This window comes from Myxocyprinus asiaticus, chromosome 25 (genome assembly GCF_019703515.2).
Source record: "Myxocyprinus asiaticus isolate MX2 ecotype Aquarium Trade chromosome 25, UBuf_Myxa_2, whole genome shotgun sequence".
In the NCBI taxonomy this organism is placed as follows: Eukaryota; Metazoa; Chordata; class Actinopteri; order Cypriniformes; family Catostomidae; genus Myxocyprinus; species Myxocyprinus asiaticus.
In genome coordinates, this window is record NC_059368.1 from 42,881,789 (window position 1) to 42,904,858 (window position 23,070).

The window sequence follows — 23,070 nt, forward strand, 5'->3', positions numbered from 1 at the left end:
GAACTCTAGGGGTGGTAGCTCCGTTTACCACTGAGCTACCCAGGCCCTCGCAGCGACAACTCTTAATTAGTTTGTCATTTCTGTGGTTTCACCAGACTATTGGGGTGCAAATAGCTGCCCTGTGTGGCAGATACTATTTACACCGGGGTGTCAAACTTGGGGATAGCTGATGAGAATTTACATTTATGAATAAAATATTTTGCCAATAATGTTGCTACATTAGCTATATGTTATGATTACGATGAGAAAAGTAACATTGCATCGCATAATGTTAAAGTAAATTCTTGTCTCGTTTTTAAGGCAAAAAACTGGTCCATTCAACCCAAAATTCTGATGTAAGGGGACACTTAAAGATGGTCTGCTGACTCATTATTGATTTGACAAAAGAAGCAATTCAAATGAACATTACTAAATTTAGGGGTGCTGTCATTAGTAGGGTAAATTCTATGTAAGATTTTAAGGTGTACTTGATTGACTTTATTGGGGAAACAGAATTTTATGGTAGAAGCCATGCCTTTTTCCAATTAATATTTTCTGTTATATCATTTCTGTTTCCTTAAATGAAAAACATTTCTAATTTGTTTATTACTACATTTTGGTTCATAGATACTGTACTTATACCTTCGATTAAGAATTCGTGTTCTGTCTTTACAGTCTCTCCAAATGATAAGTGACTTCTCATTTATTGAACAAGAATATGAGGTATTGCTTTTATCACTGTAAGAAGTTCTTTATGAACAACAGGAAAGTTATATCTAGACAAAGTCATAAGAGTAAAAATTACCCTCCAGATCCAAAATATCGCACAGATAATCTATTCCATTTTCATACCAACTGTTAAGAAAAATAGATTTTTTTTTTTTTTTTTATAATAATTTTGTTTTTCCATATCTTAGCCTTGTGAGGGGAGAAACTGTGAACAAAAAGTTTACATGACGGGAGAGCCTGTTCATGGAATTTTGATGGAGCTTTTACATGGAGCTTAGGAGTTAACAAAAACTTAAGACCTCCCACCTTTTTAAAGACATTGTGTGGGATGAAGTGCCAGATAGAATCTGGTGACTTAAATCTATAAAAAAAATCTAACATGTCAACCTCATTTTTTTTGCCACATAAAACCACTTTCATCAGGTGCTGGTATTTGTTTTTCCAAAATAAATTAAATATTACATGATTGATTTATTTGCAGTTAGTATCATGAACAAATAATGGAATATCTAGGTAAATAAAGCGAGATGAACCTTCTTTACCAGAGATAAAACTCTGTGAAGTGTTTCCTGCTCACACACATCCTGTTTAAAATCATAAAACAACATGACACCGTTTTTCTTTAATTCATCATCCCTGAGTAATGATTGTAAGGTGAGTTGGTCTGTTTAGATTAAGTATTTGAGATGAATTGTACATAAAATAGTCCATAATTCTGCGCTGTGGGCACTGGCATTGAAACAGACTGCAGTGGAAGTTGTTTTACACTGCACATTCGGCACTTCCGGGGCGAGAATGCTGTGCGCGCTTTGCTGCCTTTCCCACCTGGATTACTGTTTGTTTGCCTGTTTCTGCAAAGAAATCTACCTTGTCTAGAATATTTGTTCATCTGTTCCTCTACATAAGCAACTTGTCCTGATTTGGAGTTATCTCCTGGATGTCTGAAATTCGACATACCAGTTCTGTATACTTGCTTGCTGCCGGTGTGGTTCTCGGCCATCGGCCTGCTGCGAGCTCTCGCCTCGTTCCATCCACCATCTCTCTCAGCATGGCTGTTGGGTGAGTTAACACTCTCTGTATTAGCTGTGATGACTGTTTAGTGTTTGGTTGTGTTGCCTTCCTCTTAATGAACTGTTTGTAGGAGTTGTAATAGTTGGGGTTCTGGCTAATATGGTATTGCTGGTGGTCGACATTATAGCAGCCAGCGCAAACATGCCTCGGGCTGTAGCATTCACTCTGCTTCTGCTCTCCCTAATCCTTGGTGTCAAAATTGAAATGGAATTTGGATATTTACCATGTCAACTCGGGGCAATGAACTGCCATCTGCTTCTTGACTCGGTGACTGAGTACTGTCAGATTCTTAGACTTATCAGTCACCCGCGATATACACCGCTCCCCTAGAAGATCCCTGAATATCCACTGATCAAAGCCCACTGCTATCCCCTGCGTTTGGTCAAACACAGTGCCTCGCTTAAGACTAGGTTACCACCTACTGACTGGAAACAGGTAGACAAGTATCTATATCCACAGTAAAACAAGTCCTAAATTGACATAACCTGAAAGGCTGCTCGGCAAGGAAGAAGCCACTGCTCCAAAATCGCCATTTTTAAAAAAAGAGGGAAAAAAAAGAAAAGAAAAGCCAGACTACAGTTTGCAGGTTCACATGGGGACAAAGATCTAACTTTTTGGAGAAATGTCCTCTGGTCTAATGAAACAAAAATTGAACTGTTTGGCCATAATGACCATTGTTATGTTTGAAGGAAAAAGGGTGAGACTTGCAAGCCGAAGAACACCATCCCAACTGTGAAGCATGGGGGTGGCAGCATCATGTTGTGGGGTTGCTTTGCTGCAAGAGGGACTGATGCACTTCACAAAATAGATGGCATCATGAGGAAGGAAAATTATGTGGATATATTGATGCAACATCTCAAGACATCAGCCAGGAAGTTAAAGCTTGGTCGCAAATGGGTCTTCCAAATGGACAGTGACCCCAAGCATACCTCAAGTTGTGGCAAAATGGCTTAAGGACAACAAAGTCAAGGTATTGGAGTGGCCATCACAAAGCCCTGACCTCAATCCGATAGAACATTTGTGGGCAGAAATGGAAAAAGCATGTGATGACCAGCACCATAATTCTATGACCAACCCTGGTGTCTCGCAACGACATCTTGCTCTTCTGAACTGTCATTCCATTTCGGACAAAGCCTCAGTTCTCAATGAAATAATTATTGACAATAGCCTTGACATGTTATTACTCCCTGAAACCTGGCAAGTACCAAATGACTATCTACAGCTGAACTTGCACCACATGGATATAAACACCTGTCTTGACCGCAGCTACATGGAAAGGGAGGTGGCCTTGCTGTCATCTTTATAAATTATTTGCGACTCGCCCAACTTGATTTCCACAGCACTAAGACATTTGAAAATGTGGTACTGAAGGCTGATTCTAATTGTCCCCTCACAATTATTTTACGCTATAGACCTCTTAAGTCTCAGTCCAACTTTTTTTCTGAACTCGGCGAATTACTGACTCTTGCCTGTGCTGTGTCATTTCATGTCCTTCTGCTCGGTGACTTTAACATTCATGTGGATACTGCTTGCTCAAATTCAACTCAACTCTTGTTTGTCTTTGAATTTTTCTACCTGTCTGCCCATGGTCACACTTTTGATTTGAGCTGTACATCTGGGCTTGATAATGTTTCCACCTCTGGTCTGGACATTGTATCTTTGACCATAAGCTTATTGAATTTATTTTTAGTCTACCTGTACAAAAGAAATGCAATAACACAATCATATTCTATTGTGACATTAAAACTGTTGATGCCACATCAATCTCTACCTCTATTTCTTCCTCTGCTATTTCTGATGTCTTTTGAAGTCTCCTGTCTTTCAATGATACTTTAGTACCACTCTGTCATTTCTGAAGCTCTAAATAAGCATGCCCCTATTAAGTTTAGGTCTGTTCCTTCCTCTCACACTTCCCCCCCGTTTTACACCTGAGCTACGGGCCTTAAAGGTAACCGGTCGATGACTTGAGCGACTTTATAGGAAAACTGGCCTTACTGTCCACTATCTAGCTCTCTCTGAACATCTCAACAAATACAAAACTGCCCTGAATGCTGCACACTCAAACTATGTTTCTGCAATTATTAGTAGAGCAAGCAATAGGCCTAATGTCTTGTTTGACATGGTAAACAAGCTCACCCAACCCCCAACTCATGATGTCTATGCATCTGATGAACTCTGTGGTTCTTTCTTAAATTATTTTCATGAAAAGTTGAATGCTGTCCACCAGTGCTTCCCTTATGAGCCCTCAAGATTAGTTTTAAGCCTGATCAACCTTGTCACCCTCAATCTAGTTTTACTCCTAAGAATCCCTCCTCTATCAGTAGTTTAATATTGAAATATAACTCTTCATCTTGCACGCTTGATCCAGCTCCATCATCTCTTCTCAAATGCTGCCATTCTGTCATCTCTGCACCTATCTCACACTTTATAAACCGATGTCTTGCTTCTGCTACTGTCCCTGTACCACTTAAAACTGCTGCAGTAACTCCAGTTCTTAAACCTAACTTAGATCCAGCAGATCTCTCAAACTTTTGGCCTATCTCTAACCTACCTTTTTCATTTTTAAAATCCTGGAAATTGTTGTTGCCTCCCAGCTACAATCTTTCCTTGCACATAATAATCTCTTTGATCTATTTCAATCTGGCTTTCGTACATATCATAATTTTGAAAGTTGTTAGGGTTGTCAATGTCTTACTACTCTCTGGTGAATCTGGCTCTCTCTCTCTCTCTCTCTCTCTTCATCCTTCTGTTACTTGACCTCAGTTCTGCCTTTGACAATTTGTCACAACATTCTTCTCTCACGCCTCTTTGATGTTGGTGTCATGGGTGACACTCTCTCCTGGCTCTCCTCATATTTTACAGACTGGCAGTACTACATTTCAATTCAAAATTACAAATTGCTCACTGTGCCTCTCAAACAATGGTCCCCCAGGATCAGTTCTCGGTCCACTACTATTATATATACATTGCCTCTTGGTCAGATTATTCGTCATCACTGTTTCAGCTACCACTGTTATGCAGAGGACATACAAATTTATACAGCGTGTAGACCTGCTACTGCTCTCCAGACTAGCCAATATGCGTGTGTAAAAGAAATAAAAAGATGGTTAAATTCAAGCTACCTCAAATTGAACATGGCTAAAACAGAGATCATCATTATTGAATCATCAACACTCACAAAAAACATACCATATGATTTCATCTGTGACATTGATGGCACACTTATTAAACCATCTAGCACTGTGAGAAATTTGGGCATCATTTTTGACCCTTCCCTCACTTTCAAAGCTCATTAACTCCAAAACTGCATTCTTTCACCTTTGCCGCATTGCTCGACTCTGCCCATTAATTAGCCCTAAAGATGCCGAAAGCTCGGTTCATGCATTTACATCCTCACGCCTCAATTACTGTAATACCCTCTTCATTGGCTTACCTGCTAACTCCACATATTGCTAGGCTGCAATAAATACAAAACTCCGCTGCCAGGATCCTTACTAACACCAAGTGTTCAGCTCACATTACACCTGTCCTGTTTGAACTACATTGGCTACCTGTTTCATCTCGCATTATATATAAAATAATCCTACTAGCATTTAAATCACTCCATGGTCTGGTACCCCACTATCTCTGTGTGATAGAACTTAGTTCATGGGCAATGGAGGAGTAGGGAGACAGTGAAAAGTTGAGCTGAGTATTTATTTTCTCACACACACACACACACACGGATAAATAAACAGGCTTTCAGTAGCCGACTCATATCATGGGCTTCAGTATCCCAAAGGAACTTAAACAAATAGTCTCTTTATCTGTCGTGGCCAGACACTCAGACACCACTTTCTTCTGCCACTCTCTCTTCCCCTCTGACGCTCTGGCGTGCCTTTTTATCAGGTCTCCCTCTGCCATCACTATAATGAGAGACAGGTGTTAATTACAACCCAGGTGATGAGCCTTACCGCTCTCCCTCTCCAGCAGACAGACACATGACCACGCCCCCCCATGCCACACTCTGTAAACTACTTCTCCCTTATATCCTGGCTTGCTTTCTTCAGTCTTTTGGGTTCAGACTCCTCTGTCCCCAGATCTCGACTCTGCTATGGGTAGCAGGTCATTCATTGTAGCAGCACACAAAATTTAGAGCTCACCCCAGTGAGTATTTGCAGCATTACTCCTATCACTGTTCAAATCACAACTCAAAATTATTTTTCTCAGTATTATCTGTCTTGATTATTACTATGTACTATGATTCTCTAGACTGTATAATGTCTGTATTATATAATGTCTATGTTATGTCATTTGTATTTGCTTTCCTATGAATGTACAATGTCTAAGTATTATTGTATCATGTTATTAATGTGAAGCGTCCTTGAGCTCTGGAAAGGCGCTATACAAATTAAACATTATTATTATTATTATTATTATTATTATTATTATTATTATTATTATTACTATTACTAAGTGAAGCCTCCGCACTACAGATGCAGAAGTGTGATAAAGGTGTATTGTCGCCACGACAGACGTGCTGCAACAGACGCTTCCAGTGTAGTCAGCATCATTGATTTATAATGGGTTTCTATTGCTTTTGACGTGACGTGCCACTCGCGTCTGGTGTAGACAGGGTTTTAGAGGTATCAAATTGTTAGATGACAAAATTTCCTCCGAATTGATTGAGAGTTAAAAACAGAAAATTGTTCAATCGTGTTGAATTCTTTGTAGAAATCCAAAAACTATAGAATTACGTTTGAGTTAATGTAGTGTGCATAATCTAAAGATCTAATACCACTCTGATGTTACAACTTAAAACCGGTTTGGGTTTCATTGATTTATCTTAGCCTGTTTTTTTTTTTTGGTAATTTTGTATTCAATAAGGTAATTGGCCTCCAGTTATCAAGGGAAAGAGGCTCTTTTTCTGATTTTGGTATCAAGGTAATAAGACCTTGTTTCATGTCTTAATTATTTCCTAAAAGTGTATAATTCGATGGTCAGACCATCTGAAACTTGGGACATGCCCTTATTCATAGAATGAACTGCCTCTGTGAGTTCATCTAAAGAACGGTCATTGCAGACGTTTCTAAACTGATCTGACATCACTGGATGAATTATCTAGTTTTTTGTAAAGATCTTGCTTTTTTTCATTATAATTTGACACAAGATCTATATCTAACCATTTAGATATGGATCTTATGAAGGCACCTTCAGCTAAATCTAAAAGATCATCTATCTCATTCTGGAGTTACACAAGTTTGCTTCCTATGTGTTAAGATATTCTTTGAACAATAACTCATCGAGGTCACCTAAAATATCTTGGCATCTCTTTGAATTAGATTCTTTAATTTCTTTAACACAATGAATTGCCAATTGTCTATTATTTAAATTGAAAAAATTCCCATGCCCAATATATTATTATTATTATTATATATATTTTTTTTTAACCACTTCTACAAATTTAGCATCAGAAAGTAGCTTATTGTTAAATTTACAATAACTACACTGGCGGCCAAACGTTTGGAATAATGTACCGATTTTGATGTTTCAGAAGGAAATTGGTACTTTTAATTCACCAAAGTGTGCATTCAACTGATCACAAAGTATAGTCAGGACATTACTGATGTAAAAAAACAGCACCATCACTATTTGAAAAGTCATTTTTTTTTTTGTAATTAAATTCTTACAATAATAAAGAAAAGCAAATACATATATAAATACAATCAACATTTAAACCCCACAACCACCCCTCCCAATCCCATTCCTGCCCCAACCCCTAACAAACATTCCCGTGGTCACACATGAGTAAATGCGCGCGTGCACACACACACAAAAATAGAAATGGAATAATCAATTAAAACTATACTACTCTCTCCTAGGGATGTGCGAGACTAGTCAACTAAACGGCTCTGATGCTGCTAGTCGACACTGGAATTACTAGTCGGTTAATATTTCCCTCCATTAAACTGATAATAATTTTGAAACATTTACGTTTGGCTTTATATTTTTACAGAGGCTGCACTTAAATTACTGCCATATTAATGGTACATATTTTAAATAGAATTAAAAATTAATAGTTTCCCGATAAGCAGGAATCTGCTTTCCAAATGTTTGAAAGTCCCTATGGATGTTTTCACATTTGAGTCTTCTTTACATCTGTGCATGCTTGTACGTTATTTGTTCGCTGAGCAAGCTTTTTCAAGAGCAGGATAGCCGCCTCAGGTGAGTCAAGTCCCGTCTTTCACCGGACCATGTCAACGTGTTAATTTTACTCATCAAAAGATTTATGCTTGAGTAAGTAGCCTAGAAAATAACTGTTTTAGACTAGGTATGCAATTATTATTTTTTTTTAATCTGCTGATTAAGAAGGCTATTTTCAAGGAGGTGCCGACTGCTTAACGGGTTAAACTATTTTATTCTGTGTGCACGTCGTGTTTAGAATACATTAGGTTTATTGTAGGCTACATCACAGGCCTATATTATTATTATTATTATTATTATTTATTTATTTATTTATTTTTTATATATCCTATAGCTACTTTTTTTTTTTTTTTTTTTTTTTTTTAATGCATTGTAACTGTTATTGGTTAACATTCTTTACCGAACAGCTGTCATATTAGATCTATGGCTAATGCACGGCGTGAAATACGCGTGACTTTTCAGCACTTTTTTTTTTCTCATAGATTTGGCTTGGTCTACCTGTTAATTTATTTTATGTCCTGACTGTTATCAGAATCAGCTTTATTGCCAAGTATGCTTACACATACAAGGAATTTGTCTTGGTGACAGGAGCTTCCAGTGTACAACAATACAAAAACAGCAGCAAGACATAGATAATAATAAAAAAAAATATTTTAATATGTTAAGTAACTTTTACTTGGTGATTTCCGTTTAGAACAGGCTTTTAAGGTTGTTCCATTGATCCTGCACTATTCATTCAATTGTTTTCAATAAATATGTCCATTTAAATATTCGCTAACATTGATTCAGTGAATGCGTGTCATGTTCTATTTAATGTACAATGATCATAATTCAAGGTGAGCACATCGCAGATAAATGCCCCCTTTCAGTGGAATTTAGCTTTGGATTTGGAATAGATTAAGTATTTTAAATGGGTCATATTAGTCGTAGCGCACATCCCTACTCTCTCCATGCCCGACCCCCGAGAGCCCTCCAAAAACTCAAATATAGTACAGAGCAGGTGGCACAGCTGTAAATACCAATAAAACTGAGATCTGGGATCCCAAAATGTTGAACCAAATTTTCAAAAGATCTCAACACTCCACTCTCATATAGGTCACCGAACGTATTAACCTCCCTCACAATCCACTCTGACCAGCAGAAAGGGGACTTATTAATACATAATTTTGGGTTCTGGCATATGCTCGAGGCAACATTTAAATAAATTAGTTAATGAATGAGTTAAACATTCTGGACACTTATCCATACTGCGTGCAAATACAAGAGAACTTTGATAGAAAGGCTTTGCAATGGCGAAATAGGGGCAAGAACTTCCTGTTCAATACAAAACCAGGGAGGGGCTCTCTCAGGTGGAAGTGACCAATGAGCCAAATGTCTGAGACCGAATGCATAATAATAAAACAAAATCTTGGGTAGGCCTTGCCCACCTTTGTCAATTGGCCTATGTAACTTACTGAAATGTAATCTGGGATGCATACCATTCCAAATGAAGGACAAATCACTTGAAATAAGAGAGTGACATATACAGAGAGAGACTGTAGCAGGTAGTTAAATTTTGGAATACAATTCATTTTAATAACATTAACCTTCCAAATCATAGATAAATGTAATGAAGCCCATCTGCCCACATCGCTCAAACCTTTGTATTAAGGGGTCAAAATTATCTCTAACTAAATCAGACAAATTTGCTGGGAATAAAATGCCCAAATACTTAATGCCCTGTCTGGGCCACTGGAAGGTGCCCGGCTGAAAAGCCGTTACTGGGCAGAATGCTGTCAGAGCCAAAGCTTAGGAGTTAGACTAAATGAATCTGTATCCTGAGAACTTGGAAAGGAATGAATAATTCTGTGGAGGCAAGGTATAGATCTAGAAGGGTCGGAGACAAATAATAAAATATCATATGTGTAAAGCAAAACCTTTTGCGCCACACCTCCCGCCACCTCCCCTAGAAAGTCCTCCTCCTTTCTTACCACGGGTGCTAATGCTTCCACGGCAAGACAGAACAATAATGGGGAAAGAGAGCAACCCTGCCGAGTGCCCCATCAAGAGTAAAATAATCTCAAATTAATCAATTTGTTTGTACCACCACTAACAGGTGTCTATAAAGTAAACTTAATCAATCCAATAAACGTACTCCCAAACATACTCCCAGTTTCCTCGGACAGTCAGGTGAATGTTCAGTGATTCAGGCCCACTCGGCTGCAAAGCGAGCGCCATACAATGATTTACTCATTCTATTGACATTATGAAGGACATCGCTTGCTGTGGGCATGTAAATATTTTGCGGCCATCCTTTAGTATCTATTCTCAATTTGGCCGGGAACATCAGTGCAAAAGCGACCTTCCGTTGATGTAAGAGTTTCTTGCATTCCTTGACTCGATCACATTTCTCTCTTGTTGAATTCGCAAAGTCTGGGAACAAGAAAATGCTGTGGTTCTTCCAAGAAAGCCTTCCTTTACTCCTCGCCTCGCATAACACGAGATCTTTATCGGATGATCTCGGAAATTTGGCCAGAATAGATCGGGGCCTGTCTCCCTCAGCAGATCTCCGAGCCAGGACCCTGTGAGCTTGCTCGATTTCCAGCTTATGGCCTGTTATGTCGAGCAGACTCGGGAAGAGCTCGTATAGGAATTTCACCATATCTCGGCCTTCTTCGTTCTCCGGAATTCCAACAATTCGGACGTTGTTTCGCCGGTTAATTTTTCCCAAATGCGTTCCAAATCTGCCTTGGTCGCTAGCGGATTAGCAGCTAATTCCCTCTCTGATGACTCCAGATAATCAATCCGTTTCTCAACGTCCCCTATTCTTGTAACCAACTCGGTGAATTTCGTCTCCATGGCCATGATCAATCGACTTATTACAGCAAGATCCTCCAAGTCTGCTACGACCTTCGCCAGCATCACCGACATACTCGACAGTTGACGCTGAATTTCTCCCACCACACTGTCCAAATTGAGTCCCTGGTCTGCTGTCCTGTCTGGGGTATCAGCTTGAGCACGTAAGTGTCCTTTAATGTCTCCAGAGCCCGAGGATTTTGAATTCTTTGACATTGTCTTCATAGAACAGTTATGGAACATGGTGTATCAAATCTCACCGGTATGACGCAAAGTATTAATAAAAACTGACATCAAAAGCATCTACGAATAAATCAAATAAATATGCAGTTTATATGTTGCTTACAAAAAAATCTTTAGAATACACCGCTACATTTGAATGGCTGTCAATGGAGAAAGATGCTTTTTGGCAGAAGAATAGTTTAGTTAAGGCATATACCAGCAGGGTAACCAGGCAAAACTTGACCCCTTGGTGTTGGTCAGTATTCACTGAAGAAAAACACACTTGTAAAATGTACAGTTTATCTGCTAAAAGTTTATTTTGTTGGAGTAAACCAGATATTAGACATAAGCTATATATATATATATATATATATATATTATACACTATTCAAATTGTTACTTGCTCCTGGACAGTACTTCAAGATGACAGTGTTCCATGTTTTAAACATCTGTCTGTCTGTCTGTATGCAAAGCATGATAGTTGGGTTGTTTATTTTGAGCAATGTTGTCATAATCACAGAATGATGCTGATATGTATTTTTTTTTTTTTTTTCCACAGATCAGGAGGTTGTGAAAGCATTCTCTCCGGATGACCAGCAGCTTTTAAAAAGCGACTCGGGCTGTGACACTGATATCAGCCTTCAAACACAGATACACAGCAGCACTGGGGGTCACTGCTTACCTCTGATCCCTCCAAACAGTCAGACCGACCCTCTCCAAGACAGGACATGGCTGCAGGACCACAGGCTGTTAAAGCACATGCACTTCTTGCAGTGTCTGAGTGGCCTGCGCAGAGGCCACGACCCCTTGCTATGTCTAGATGATTGTGGCGATGTGGTCTGGGACTCAGTGGTGCAGTTGCTGGATTCACTGGTGGAGGTTTTCAGGCAGGCCTATGTCGAACATCGCCTACATCGCCCTGATCTGCTGCGTCACGCCGCAGAGGTGGCGGCTCAGACTCTGAGTCAAGGACGAACACTACACCAGCACTTCAGCAGAGTAGAAGATCTGATGAGGGAGATGATCAGTCTATTGCTAACCAATCAACAGCTCAATGTGGTAAGACTATTTGTGTACTGTGAGTAATACTACCTGATTTACAGAGGCCATATTCCAGTGCTTAAGTGGTGTTGCTTCAGGACACAGATTTTACATTGGACAGCAAGTGGAGATCCAAAACTGGAATTTATTAATATAACCATGAACAGCATTGGCCCAACAATATGCAAAATGCTTAACATGCCATTGGATGAATAGAAAAATGGCAATTTCGATGGATCCATGCTCTTCGCAGCAAATAATTCACAGCACAAATCATGTTTATGCTCATTGCAAGTAAGCCCATAGTTAATGCTGTATGTATCATAATATCTTTTCCCTTGTTCACAATGTTTTGTTCATAGTTTGAGGATGAGGGCATGTCATACAACCCGTCAATTTTGACATCTGACTAATTTGACAAGATTCTACCAAGTGACAGATGAATTTGAGGGCTCTAAATATTTTTTTCCGCTTTCCCATTTGGGTCAGTATTTCAGATTTTCACTGGCCCCACCTCAAATAATAGAACTCTTTCATATATATTAAACATTTTCAGTTAACTTTTCTTTACAAAAATAATTTACTACTAATAATGGTAAATTGGTTTGATTTGCAATAGGCAAATAGCTTAAAGTCGGCATGAAAGGGAAATTACGACTGACTTCTCTATTTTGACGTATTTCCAAGTGAAATGGCTTATCGAATGAAAAAAAAAAAATGTAGAGTGGGGACTTGATTATATCCTTCGATTGTTGATTTGTTTTGTGAAAAGTGGGTGTTGCGTACCGGAATGGAGCCAGATCTGAATGCGGGTTTGCAGTCTACAAACAGACACCCACACATACACCCTATTCACACGTGATGCTAGTGCCAGTTTTAGGGAAACAGAGAAGCGATCTCAATATCAGCCCACTTTTCCACTGACTTAAGAACTGAACGATGATCTGATTGACAACAATGAAACACAACCTGCCCACAAACGCACACAGCATATCGAAATCTTTGCTTACTGCGAGACTGGAGCCGTTAAGGCTCTGGGTTACTGATCAGAAGGTCGGGGGTTCAAGCCCCAGCACCGCCAAGATGCCACTGTTGGGCCCTTGAGCAAGGCCCTTGACCCTAACTGCTCCAGGGGCGCCGTATCATGGCTACCCTGCACTCTGACCCCAGCTTAGCAGGGATATGTGAAAAAAAGAATTTCACTGTATATGTGCAAATGTATAATGTGTGATAAATAAAATTATAAATTAATTAAAATTAATTTTGCAAGCCCAAATTAAAAGCAAGCCAGTAAAAGATCACAATATTTTAACATTTTAAATCACAAATATAAAAAGAAAAAAGAACACTTGCCAAGATACCTCCAAAAGATGCCTGCATTTAAAAAAAAAAAAAAAAAAACTGTAGGAATGTACTGAAATTTCAGCCGCTGAAAGTTTTTGGCCGAAAATGCTGTTTTCGGTTTTCAGTCAAAAGAGAAAAGAAGCCGAAAATCTTGGCTGAAAATCGGAACAAAACCTCTTACTTTAAAATCAAGTAACTGACATGAAGAAAATGCAGCGTTTTATGTGAAAAGATGTAAACAGCCACTAATGTGTAAATGTGTATTGATGGTAACAAGATTTGTTTATAATTGAGATGCGTATCTGTACAGTAAGTGTATTTGTGTCCACACGAATGAGCCCAACAGCACAAAAACAGTGGAGTTTATGGAAGCTCACTGTGGTGAAATTTAAAATACAAACACACATTCTGTTAATATTTGCGTTCTCTAGTTGCCTATTAAAGCCTATATTCCCAAAAGTAATGAAGCGATCGCTATCTTGAATATCAGCGCATTAAAGTGTTTTTCGGTGCGTATCCAGAGGCTGTGAGGCTGTTTAGCTTGAGCCACCATCACATATCACATTAAAATATGCCCACCTACTGTTCGAGCTGAGCCCCACTCTAAATCGGCGGCGTCAAACACTAGTCCAACCCGATTTACATTCCCCACTCACAGTCTCGCACAAACAGGCAAATTAGCGCTTTTCATCTGAAAACAGGACCAGTGACACTGTCACAGATAAACTTAGTTTATTTCCCCCACTCACAACAATATTGACAACATTGATGGACAGATACAAGAAAAACTATTAGAATAGGAAGGTATGCTTTGTGTATTCATAAGTACTTTATTAGCACTTTTTAGGGTAAATATTTGCTTATGTTGACAAAAGTCTGTTTTCTTTTTCTTTATCTTTTTCAGCATCCGACTCCTCTCAGAAGTGATCACCAGAAACATTCATGCGTGAAATGTCTCAAACAAAACAACCGTGAATTCTGTGTTAATTCAAGCCAGCGGGCCCGTAACCAAAGTAGTTTGGGGTAGGGAACAGGGTTTTGAGAGGGAAACAGCCAAAAATACACCTCTTCATCTTTGCATTAGCTGCTTTGTTGCCAGGTTTGTTTACATGACACTTGAAGGGCCGGGGTTAAAACTGACTAAAAACTTGGCTTAACTGCTGCGTGGCCTTGCATACGTCAGCAGAGAAGAGTCCGCAAATCACCAGAAAAGCAAGTCATAACATTTTGATTAAAAATTACGAGGTCAATTATTATTATTATTATTTTATTGTTTTTGTAAAATGGCAAATATGAATGGATAAATCGTTCACAATAAGACCAGTTACTTGGGATGCACCGATACCACTTTTTCTCTTCCGATATCTGAAATCTCTGTATCGGCTGATACCGATCCGATACCAGTGTTGTTTTTTTCATAATCAGTTTAGAATATCTATACCTCACTGAGTGATGCTAATTATATGTAAAGAAACACAAACCTCTAACTACACATTATTTCAATATAAATGTACAAACTATTAAGAAACGTAATTGTTAACTAGTCTACAGGATAATGCTGCAGCAAAATTAACAGTAATTCCAGTTTAAGTGATCAGTAGAAAAGAAGGCAGGTGTTTTTTTTTTTTTTTTTTTTTTTTTTTTTGTAGACAGAGTAAGGGGAGACCGCCAAGACTTATTAATGCTATTGAAAATAAGCTGAATGATCAAGCAGTTCTTAACTTCAATGACGATTCAAAAGTTGTGTTTGTCAATCCAAATCCAAATGATTTGAATAATTGTTTGTCAATCCAAATGATCTGAATAATTCTTATGTCTTATTAACATAAAACATTTTATGAGTTTGGAGTAGGGCTGCCCCCGACCAAAGATTTTCCTATTCGACTAGTTGCACGTTTATGATATTAATTTAATTGCTTGTATATATTTTAGGGGGGCATCAGAAAATGGTTTGAGTTCCAGGGCTGAGAAAGAATAAGTAACATTGCTAACACTGTTCTACATTACAGAGAAATACTAAACCGTAATTTTACAAGTGCACGCACAAAGCGAGCTGCAGCGACACTGGCAAAAGCGGTAATGATCCTGAATGTGTCGGAAAAACCAGCAAAGAGACTGTCTGAACATTTTAATTTATAGAGAGAAATGCACATTAGGGTTGTGCCGACAGACGATGATCTCGGGGATTGACGATGGTCAGAGTGTTCGCCAATAGCTGATGCCTTTGACGATGCCAAGATGATATTTGGCTCGTTTTCCCATGTATTAAATAATAATAGCCTAATAAATTATTATTATCATAAAATTAATATTACAAATAATTTGCTCGTAGACACACAGACATGCGCTTGAAGAAACACACTTTATTATATTATTAAGAACAGATGACAGAAAAGCCGTCTATGTGCATGTATGACGCACTGATACGGAGGCGTGCAGTCTCGTGGAATGCGCATCTAAAAGGTTCTTACTCTCTTTGTTTCTGTCTTTTTTGTTTTGCTTTTTGTTGCAAGAACAGTATCGTCTATGAGTGCTGCAAATGACCTCAGACATCTCAGAGCAGTTTATTGTGAACGCAACTCTGCAGCCTATACATCTGTGATTTAAAACATAATAATACAAAAACACGTTCGCCTCGAACCATGATTTATATTTCAGTGATTATTATCATCATTATTATTTTTATATTTATAATTGTTTTTATTTCTTCAATTGTGTAAGTAATTTTCCGCCTGCATGTTTAGACGGATACTTGCCTGACGGTAAATGGAAAGGTGGTTACTTATATATATTTTTTATCACTTCATTATTTTATTTGCTTTTTCGTTTAGTTTGGAGTGCAATTTGAATTTAGAAATTTATTTTAAGTTTTTCGTTTTTAAAATTAATTTTCAATGCAAAATCACTAAAGCAAGAATATTCACCGATCCCTCAGTCCAGGGGTTTCGTGTGCGTGCGTGCGTGCGCTCTACCAGTCGGGTATTTCGTTGTCCAGGAAAATACATCATGTGTGTGTGAATAAATTGTCACACACGATGTACTTTCCTGGACAACGAAATACCCGACCGGTAGAGAATGCACAAATGAAGTAGGTTATTTGCCAGAGTGCTGTTTCCCTTCACAACTTTTGTAAAGCCATCTTTCAAAAAGTTGAACACACATTTTAATTGCACTTAATTTTTTTCCAGTTTCATTTGAATTTTTACTTAAAATAAAATTCAAAGTTTGAAATCAAGGTGTCTTGCTTTATTGTGTTGGCTTAACCCTAACCCTGCTTAACGAAAATTTCCCCATAGTACCACCTAGCGTCCAACCAGCGGTAATATCTGTGTTCGTCAGTTTCCTGTGGAGTTGTTTTTGTTTTTTTCTGCAACCAACTGACCAATCAAAACTTGGTCGACTAAGACTCATCTCATCAACTAACGTTTGGTCGACTATCGGGGGGCAGCCCTAATTTGGAGATTAAGCAAAAAAAATTGCCAAAGGTTTTGATGAAATCTTGCAAAAAAAACAAAAAAACAGTGGTCACTCCCGAAACACGTGAACATTTTATGATACTGATTGATTAAATATATGTTCGATAACATTAACTCTGAAATCAGGATAATCAAATTTATGTAATTTACAGAGAAAATTTGCATTGAGATTTTGATGAATCTTATAAACTTTGAAATTTGATAAAATTGTCATTTTAAATGATTTGGCTGTGAAAATCTTTATTTTTATAAAAATTATAAAAAGAAATAATCCTCAGAGTAGGGATGGAAACTAATTCTTAATAGATAAATATAATCTGTTGTATTATAGTGTATTTTAGGGCTGCACGATGGAAAAAATCGTTGCAGCAATGCTTCGCGATTCATACTCGATCGATTCTCAAAAGAATCAGAATCGATTCTGAGTTCAGTTTAAATCACGGTAGAGCAGTGGCGCGCACCAAAGACAGATGTAGAAACAAAGATGCGAGTTAAGTGCACAAACATGACATGACCATTTGTGTCCGAATGACACTACGATCCCGAAATTCTTTCTTTCACAAACCCATGCACAGCAACGGGAGAGTTTATTCGTGACATGAAAGACGAGCTCGCACCCATTATTGCACTGATTTGCACACAACGGGGGAAAACACTGAAGAAAATAATGATGAGGCAGCAGTTAGGGAGATGTTGGTGATTGTTATCATTTAATAGTATTTTCTTGTTTTTTTCTTTTGATGCCTTTCTCTACTCTTGCGCGCTATTTCATTGGCTTTTGTCATTGCCGGTCACTCGTTTGTCAGGACAGTGTGCACACCTGATGATAAAGGTTTGAATCCATCGTAGCTTTTGCGACAGGGTCGTGCGATCTACTCGCAGAGCAAACGGATGGAACAGTGCATACGAGATGCTTGATAAATCTCTGAAGCAACAATTGCACTATTTAAACCGTTTTACTATCACCTGTGCAGGTAAGGAAAGGAGAAGCTGACAGCTGCACTCTCATAGCAGATACAGGTGCATCTCAATAAATTAGAATGTCATGGAAAAGTTCATTTATTTCAGTAATTCAACTCAAATTGTGAAACTCGTGTATTAAATAAATTCAATGCACATAGACTGAAGTAGTTTAAGTCTTTGGTTCTTTTAATTGTGATGATTTTGGCTCACATTTAACAAAAACCCACCAATTCACTATCTCAAAAAATTAGAATATGGTGACATGCCAATCAGCTAATCAACTCAAAACACCTGCAAAGGTTTCCTGAGCCTTCAAAATGGTCTCTCAGTTTGGTTCACTAGGCTACACAATCATGGGGAAGACTGCTGATCTGACAGTTGTCCAGAAGACAATCATTGACACCCTTCACAAGGAGGGTAAGCCACAAACATTCATTGCCAATTGGCTGTTCACAGAGTGCTGTATCCAAGCATGTTAACAAAGTTGAGTGGAAGGAAGAAGTGTGGAAGAAAAAGATGCACAACCAACCGAGAGAACCGCAGCCTTATGAGGATTGTCAAGCAAAATCGATTCAAGAATTTGGGTGAACTTCACAAGGAATGGACTGAGGCTGGGGTCAAGGCATTAAGAGCCACCACACACAGACGTGTCAAGGAATTTGGCTACAGTTGTTGTATTCCTCTTGTTAAGCCACTCCTGAACCACAGACAACGTCAGAGGCGTCTTACCTGGGCTAAGGAGAAGAAGAACTGGACTGTTGCCCAGTGGTCCAAAGTCCTCTTTTCAGATGAGAACAAGTTTTGTATTTCATTTGGAAACCAAGGTCCTAGAGTCTGGAGGAAGGGTGGAGAAGCTCATAGCCCAAGTTGCTTGAAGTCCAGTGTTAAGTTTCCACAGTCTGTGATGATTTGGGGTGCAATGTCATCTGCTGGTGTTGGTCCATTGTGTTTTTTGAAAACCAAAGTCACTGCACCTGTTTACCAAGAAATTTTGGAGCACTTCATGCTTCCTTCTGTTGACCAGCTTTTTAAAGATGCTGATTTCATTTTCCAGCAAGATTTGGCACCTGCCCACACTGCCAAAAGCACCAAAAGGTGGTTAAATGACCATGGTGTTGGTGTGCTTGACTGGCCAGCAAACTCACCAGACCTGAACCCCATAGAGAATCTATGGGGTATTGTCAAGAGGAAAATGAGAAACAAGAGACCAAAAAATGCAGATGAGCTGAAGGCCACTGTCAAAGAAACCTGGGCTTCCATACCACCTCAGCAGTGCCACAAACTGATCACCTCCATGCCACGCCGAATTGAGGCAGTAATTAAAGCAAAAGGAGCCCCTACCAAGTATTGAGTACATATACAGTAAATGAACATACTTTCCAGAAGGCCAACAATTCACTAAAAATGTTTTTTTTTTATTGGTCTTATGATGTATTCTAATTTTTTGAGATAGTGAATTGGTGGGTTTTTGTTAAATGTGAGCCAAAATCATCACAATTAAAAGAACCAAAGACTTAAACTACTTCAGTCTGTGTGCATTGAATTTATTTAATACACAAGTTTCACAATTTGAGTTGAATTACTGAAATAAATGAACTTTTCCATGACATTCTAATTTATTGAGATGCACCTGTATATCTCTCATCCTGGACCAGCAACTTCCATTTGTGGTTAAAAATGAAAATGAATAGCATGGCATAGATTAATTTAAATAATTAAATACTATTAAATGATTTACAATGCTTAAATATTTTTTTTTTTTATAAGTTTAAAAAAAATTGAGATACTCTTTTAAACTATAGAACAATTTATTTAATCTTGTGGATGTTCCATGTTTTGTTCACAGCTCATACTGAATGTAAAAGGACAGTTTATGTAATGTGACTCGTTTTGATTTTTTTAAAACAGCTGTTAAATAAAAAGCTGAAAGGGAAAAAATGGAGTAAAAAATATATTTTGAAGAAACTGAAAAAAGAAATGGGACAAGATGCATCGTGATGCACCGAGAATCGTTTTATAATCGAATCGTAAGGCCAGTGAAGATTCACACCTCTAAAATGTACATATTGCGATTTTATGCTTATCGCAAGGGCTTGCGATAACGGAATAATTTTTGTAATACGTTGAAAAGTAATGTTTATGGCAACGCAGAGAACAGACCAGGCGTGATTGTCACTTAGTGTATGCGTGCAGTATGCATATACAGCAGAAAGAACACACATTTGATTTTCAGTAAATCGTACTGTATCTTTCAATATACCCTCTGTTCATTCACGTTTCTTTTTTGTGCCTTAAGAGAGAGTGCGCGCGCTGTGCCCCGCTCCATTTGAATCTCAATCTGTCACACACAGCATTAAAGATTATCAAAACAACATTTGTGCAGATAATAATGAGACCAAACTCCGGCTTGAAACTCCAGACTTGGCTCGTTTAATTGCCGCTTTGGATATATCAAAGGATAGGTTTCAATTAATGGATTGTCCCGTGAAATCATTCCTCTCAATGCAGCCGCAGCGTCGACTGAGAACAGGAATGTTAAACCAGTGCGAATGTCTATGCTATGGCAAGCACTTCTGGACAACCATTTTCAGAATAAAAGTCTCCCATTGAACGACCTAATTATGAAATAAATACGCACATGAATTACAGTATAACATTTTTTATATTTCACATACTTTTAGGATATCCCATAAAATGGTGCAATTAACTTTTTATATTCATATGCTTTTTAAAAGCAAAATAAAAATATTTAAATGTGAATTATAATATCTGCTACATAGCTAATTGTATATATTATACACAGTCTGTATGTAATTCTGAACAAAAGACAAGTATTTTTGTGATCACTGGAATGGATGGTAAATTTTTTTATTTGGGGGTGGGGGTTATGTTCCGTGCACTCCGATGACGTCATCATAGGAATACCGTATTGCATATCGAATATCGCATTATCCAACAACTTATCGCATATCGCATTTTTCCTCTATCGTGCAGCCCTAGTGTATTTCTGTGTTTTGGTTGTGGCTCATTTTGGGAGGGGAAAAACCTTCTAAAAAAAAAAGTCTGAAAATAAAATATGAAAACTGACTGTACTTGGGGTGGTTCTAGACCATTTTGAATGGGGGGTCAGGGTGGGGCCGGGTGTGCTTGCAGGGGGCAACTGTATTATACCTTAAATGTCCCCTGTACACAAAACATAATTTGCTGTTTTAATATTGCAAATTTTAAAGACAACCAAAGATTCATAAAATTTGAGTAAACATTTTAAAATTTTAATTTTAAAATATATAAACAAACTGGTTAATGACAAATGATTCAGTTAGTCAATACACCATAACATTCTGGTTTTACCCACAAACTTTAAGCCATGCTGTTCTTTAGAATGACTAATGCAGTAAAATTCTTGGGTAAAATGAATGATAGCCTACATGAAGATTTTAGATTAGAATTTAAGCGGTAGGCTATAACCAGCATGTCTTTTAAATGGTCACCATTTCCTTTAAGATTCTTTTTAAGAATTAAGCATATTTTTAAATTCACTTCATTTGCAAGAGAAGCAGCAGGATCAACTCTGCAGCTTTGCTCTCTCTTATTCTTGCACCTGAACCCAACAGTACCAATATTAATTTGTACATTTGCTGTGAAAAAAGTATTCCTGATTTCTTCTATTTGTGTTTAATACTAAATTGTTTTAGATCTTCAAACGAGATATAACATAAAACAAAGGCAACCTGAGTAAACACAAAATACAGTTTTCAAATATATATATATATATATATATATATATATATATATATATTATATTTTATCAAGGCAAAAAACATTATCAAACATCTATCAACCATGTGAAAAACTAACTGCCCCCTTAAACTTAATAGCTGGTTGTGCCACCTTTAGCAGCAACAACTGCAACCAAATGCTTCCGATAACTGGGGATCAGTCTTTCACAATGCTGTGGTAGTTTGGCCCACACTTTTTACAGAACTGCTTTAGTTCAGACACATTGGAGGGTTTTTGAGCATAAACTGCCCATTTAAGATCCTGCCACAGCATTTCAATCGAGTTCAAGTCAGGACTTTGACTAGGCCACTCCAAAACGTTAATTTTGCTTCTTTTGAGCCATTCAGAGGTGGACTTACTCCTATGATTTGGATCATTGTCTTGCTGCATAATCCAGTTGCACTTGAGCTTCAGCTCATGGACTGATGACCAGATGTTCTCCTTTAGGATTTTCTGGTAGTGAGCAGAATTCATGTTTCACTCAATTATTGCAAGTCATCCTGGCCATGAATTAGCAAGGCATCCCCACACCATCACACTAACACCACCATGCTTGTCTGTATGTATGATGTTCTTTTTGTGGGATTCTGTGTTTGATTTACTCCAGATGTAACAGGACCCCTGTCTTCCAAACAGTTCCACTTACGACTCATCATTCCACAAAACATTCTCCCAAAAGGTTTGAGGATCATCAAGGTGTGTTTTTGGAAAATTCAGATGAGCCTTTAATGTTCTTTTGGGTTAGCACTGGTTTTCACCTTGCCACTCTTCCATGGATTGCATCTTTGGCCAGTGTCTTTCTTTATAGTGGAGTCATGAACCTTTTATTGATGCAAGAGAGGCCTACAGTTCCTTGGATGTTGTCCTTGGCTTTCTTGTGACTTCCTGGATGAGTCCTTACTGTGCTCTTGGAGGAATTTTGGAAGGTCTGCCACTTCTGGGAAGGTTCACTTGTGCCACGTTTTCTCCATTTGGAGATAATGGCTCACTGTGGTTCTTTTGGAGTCCCAGTGCCTTTTGAAATACATCAGTCAATACATCAGACTGGGAAGGTTTACAAAGCTATTTTAATCCCCTTTTTCCTAATTTCTTGAGTTTCTTTCGACCTTGGCATAGTGTGCTATTGGGTGAGCCATTTTAGCCAACTTCATGCTGCTGGAAAAGTTCTATTTAGCTGTTTATTTGATTGAACAGGACTGGCAGTAATCAGGCCTGGGTGTGTTTAGTCCAGCTGAACCCCATAATGAATGCAGTTTTATTGATTGGGGGATTTAGTAACTATGTTCGAGAAATGAAAACCCAACAGATGTATACATTCAAATGAGTTGGACTCGGGTGCATTCAATAAGGCAGAACATCAGACTGGGTTTTGTGATAATGTGGGGAAATTGCACTATAAAAGTAACTTAACTAACACTTACATTTACAAAAGCATGCACCTGTATAA

General features: G+C 38.2%; 1 protein-coding gene across 1 annotated transcript in view; it reads left to right on the plus strand.

The window, feature by feature from the left end:
- mei4 (meiosis-specific, MEI4 homolog (S. cerevisiae)) overlaps window positions 1–23,070 on the plus strand; it is a 48,683-nt gene that overhangs the window by 3,060 nt on the left and 22,553 nt on the right. Inside the window, exons 3-4 of the mRNA XM_051655086.1 lie at window positions 3,789–3,959; window positions 11,579–12,078. Coding sequence (XP_051511046.1) covers window positions 3,789–3,959; window positions 11,579–12,078 — 671 coding nt within the window. The remainder of the gene's footprint in view (window positions 1–3,788; window positions 3,960–11,578; window positions 12,079–23,070) is intronic.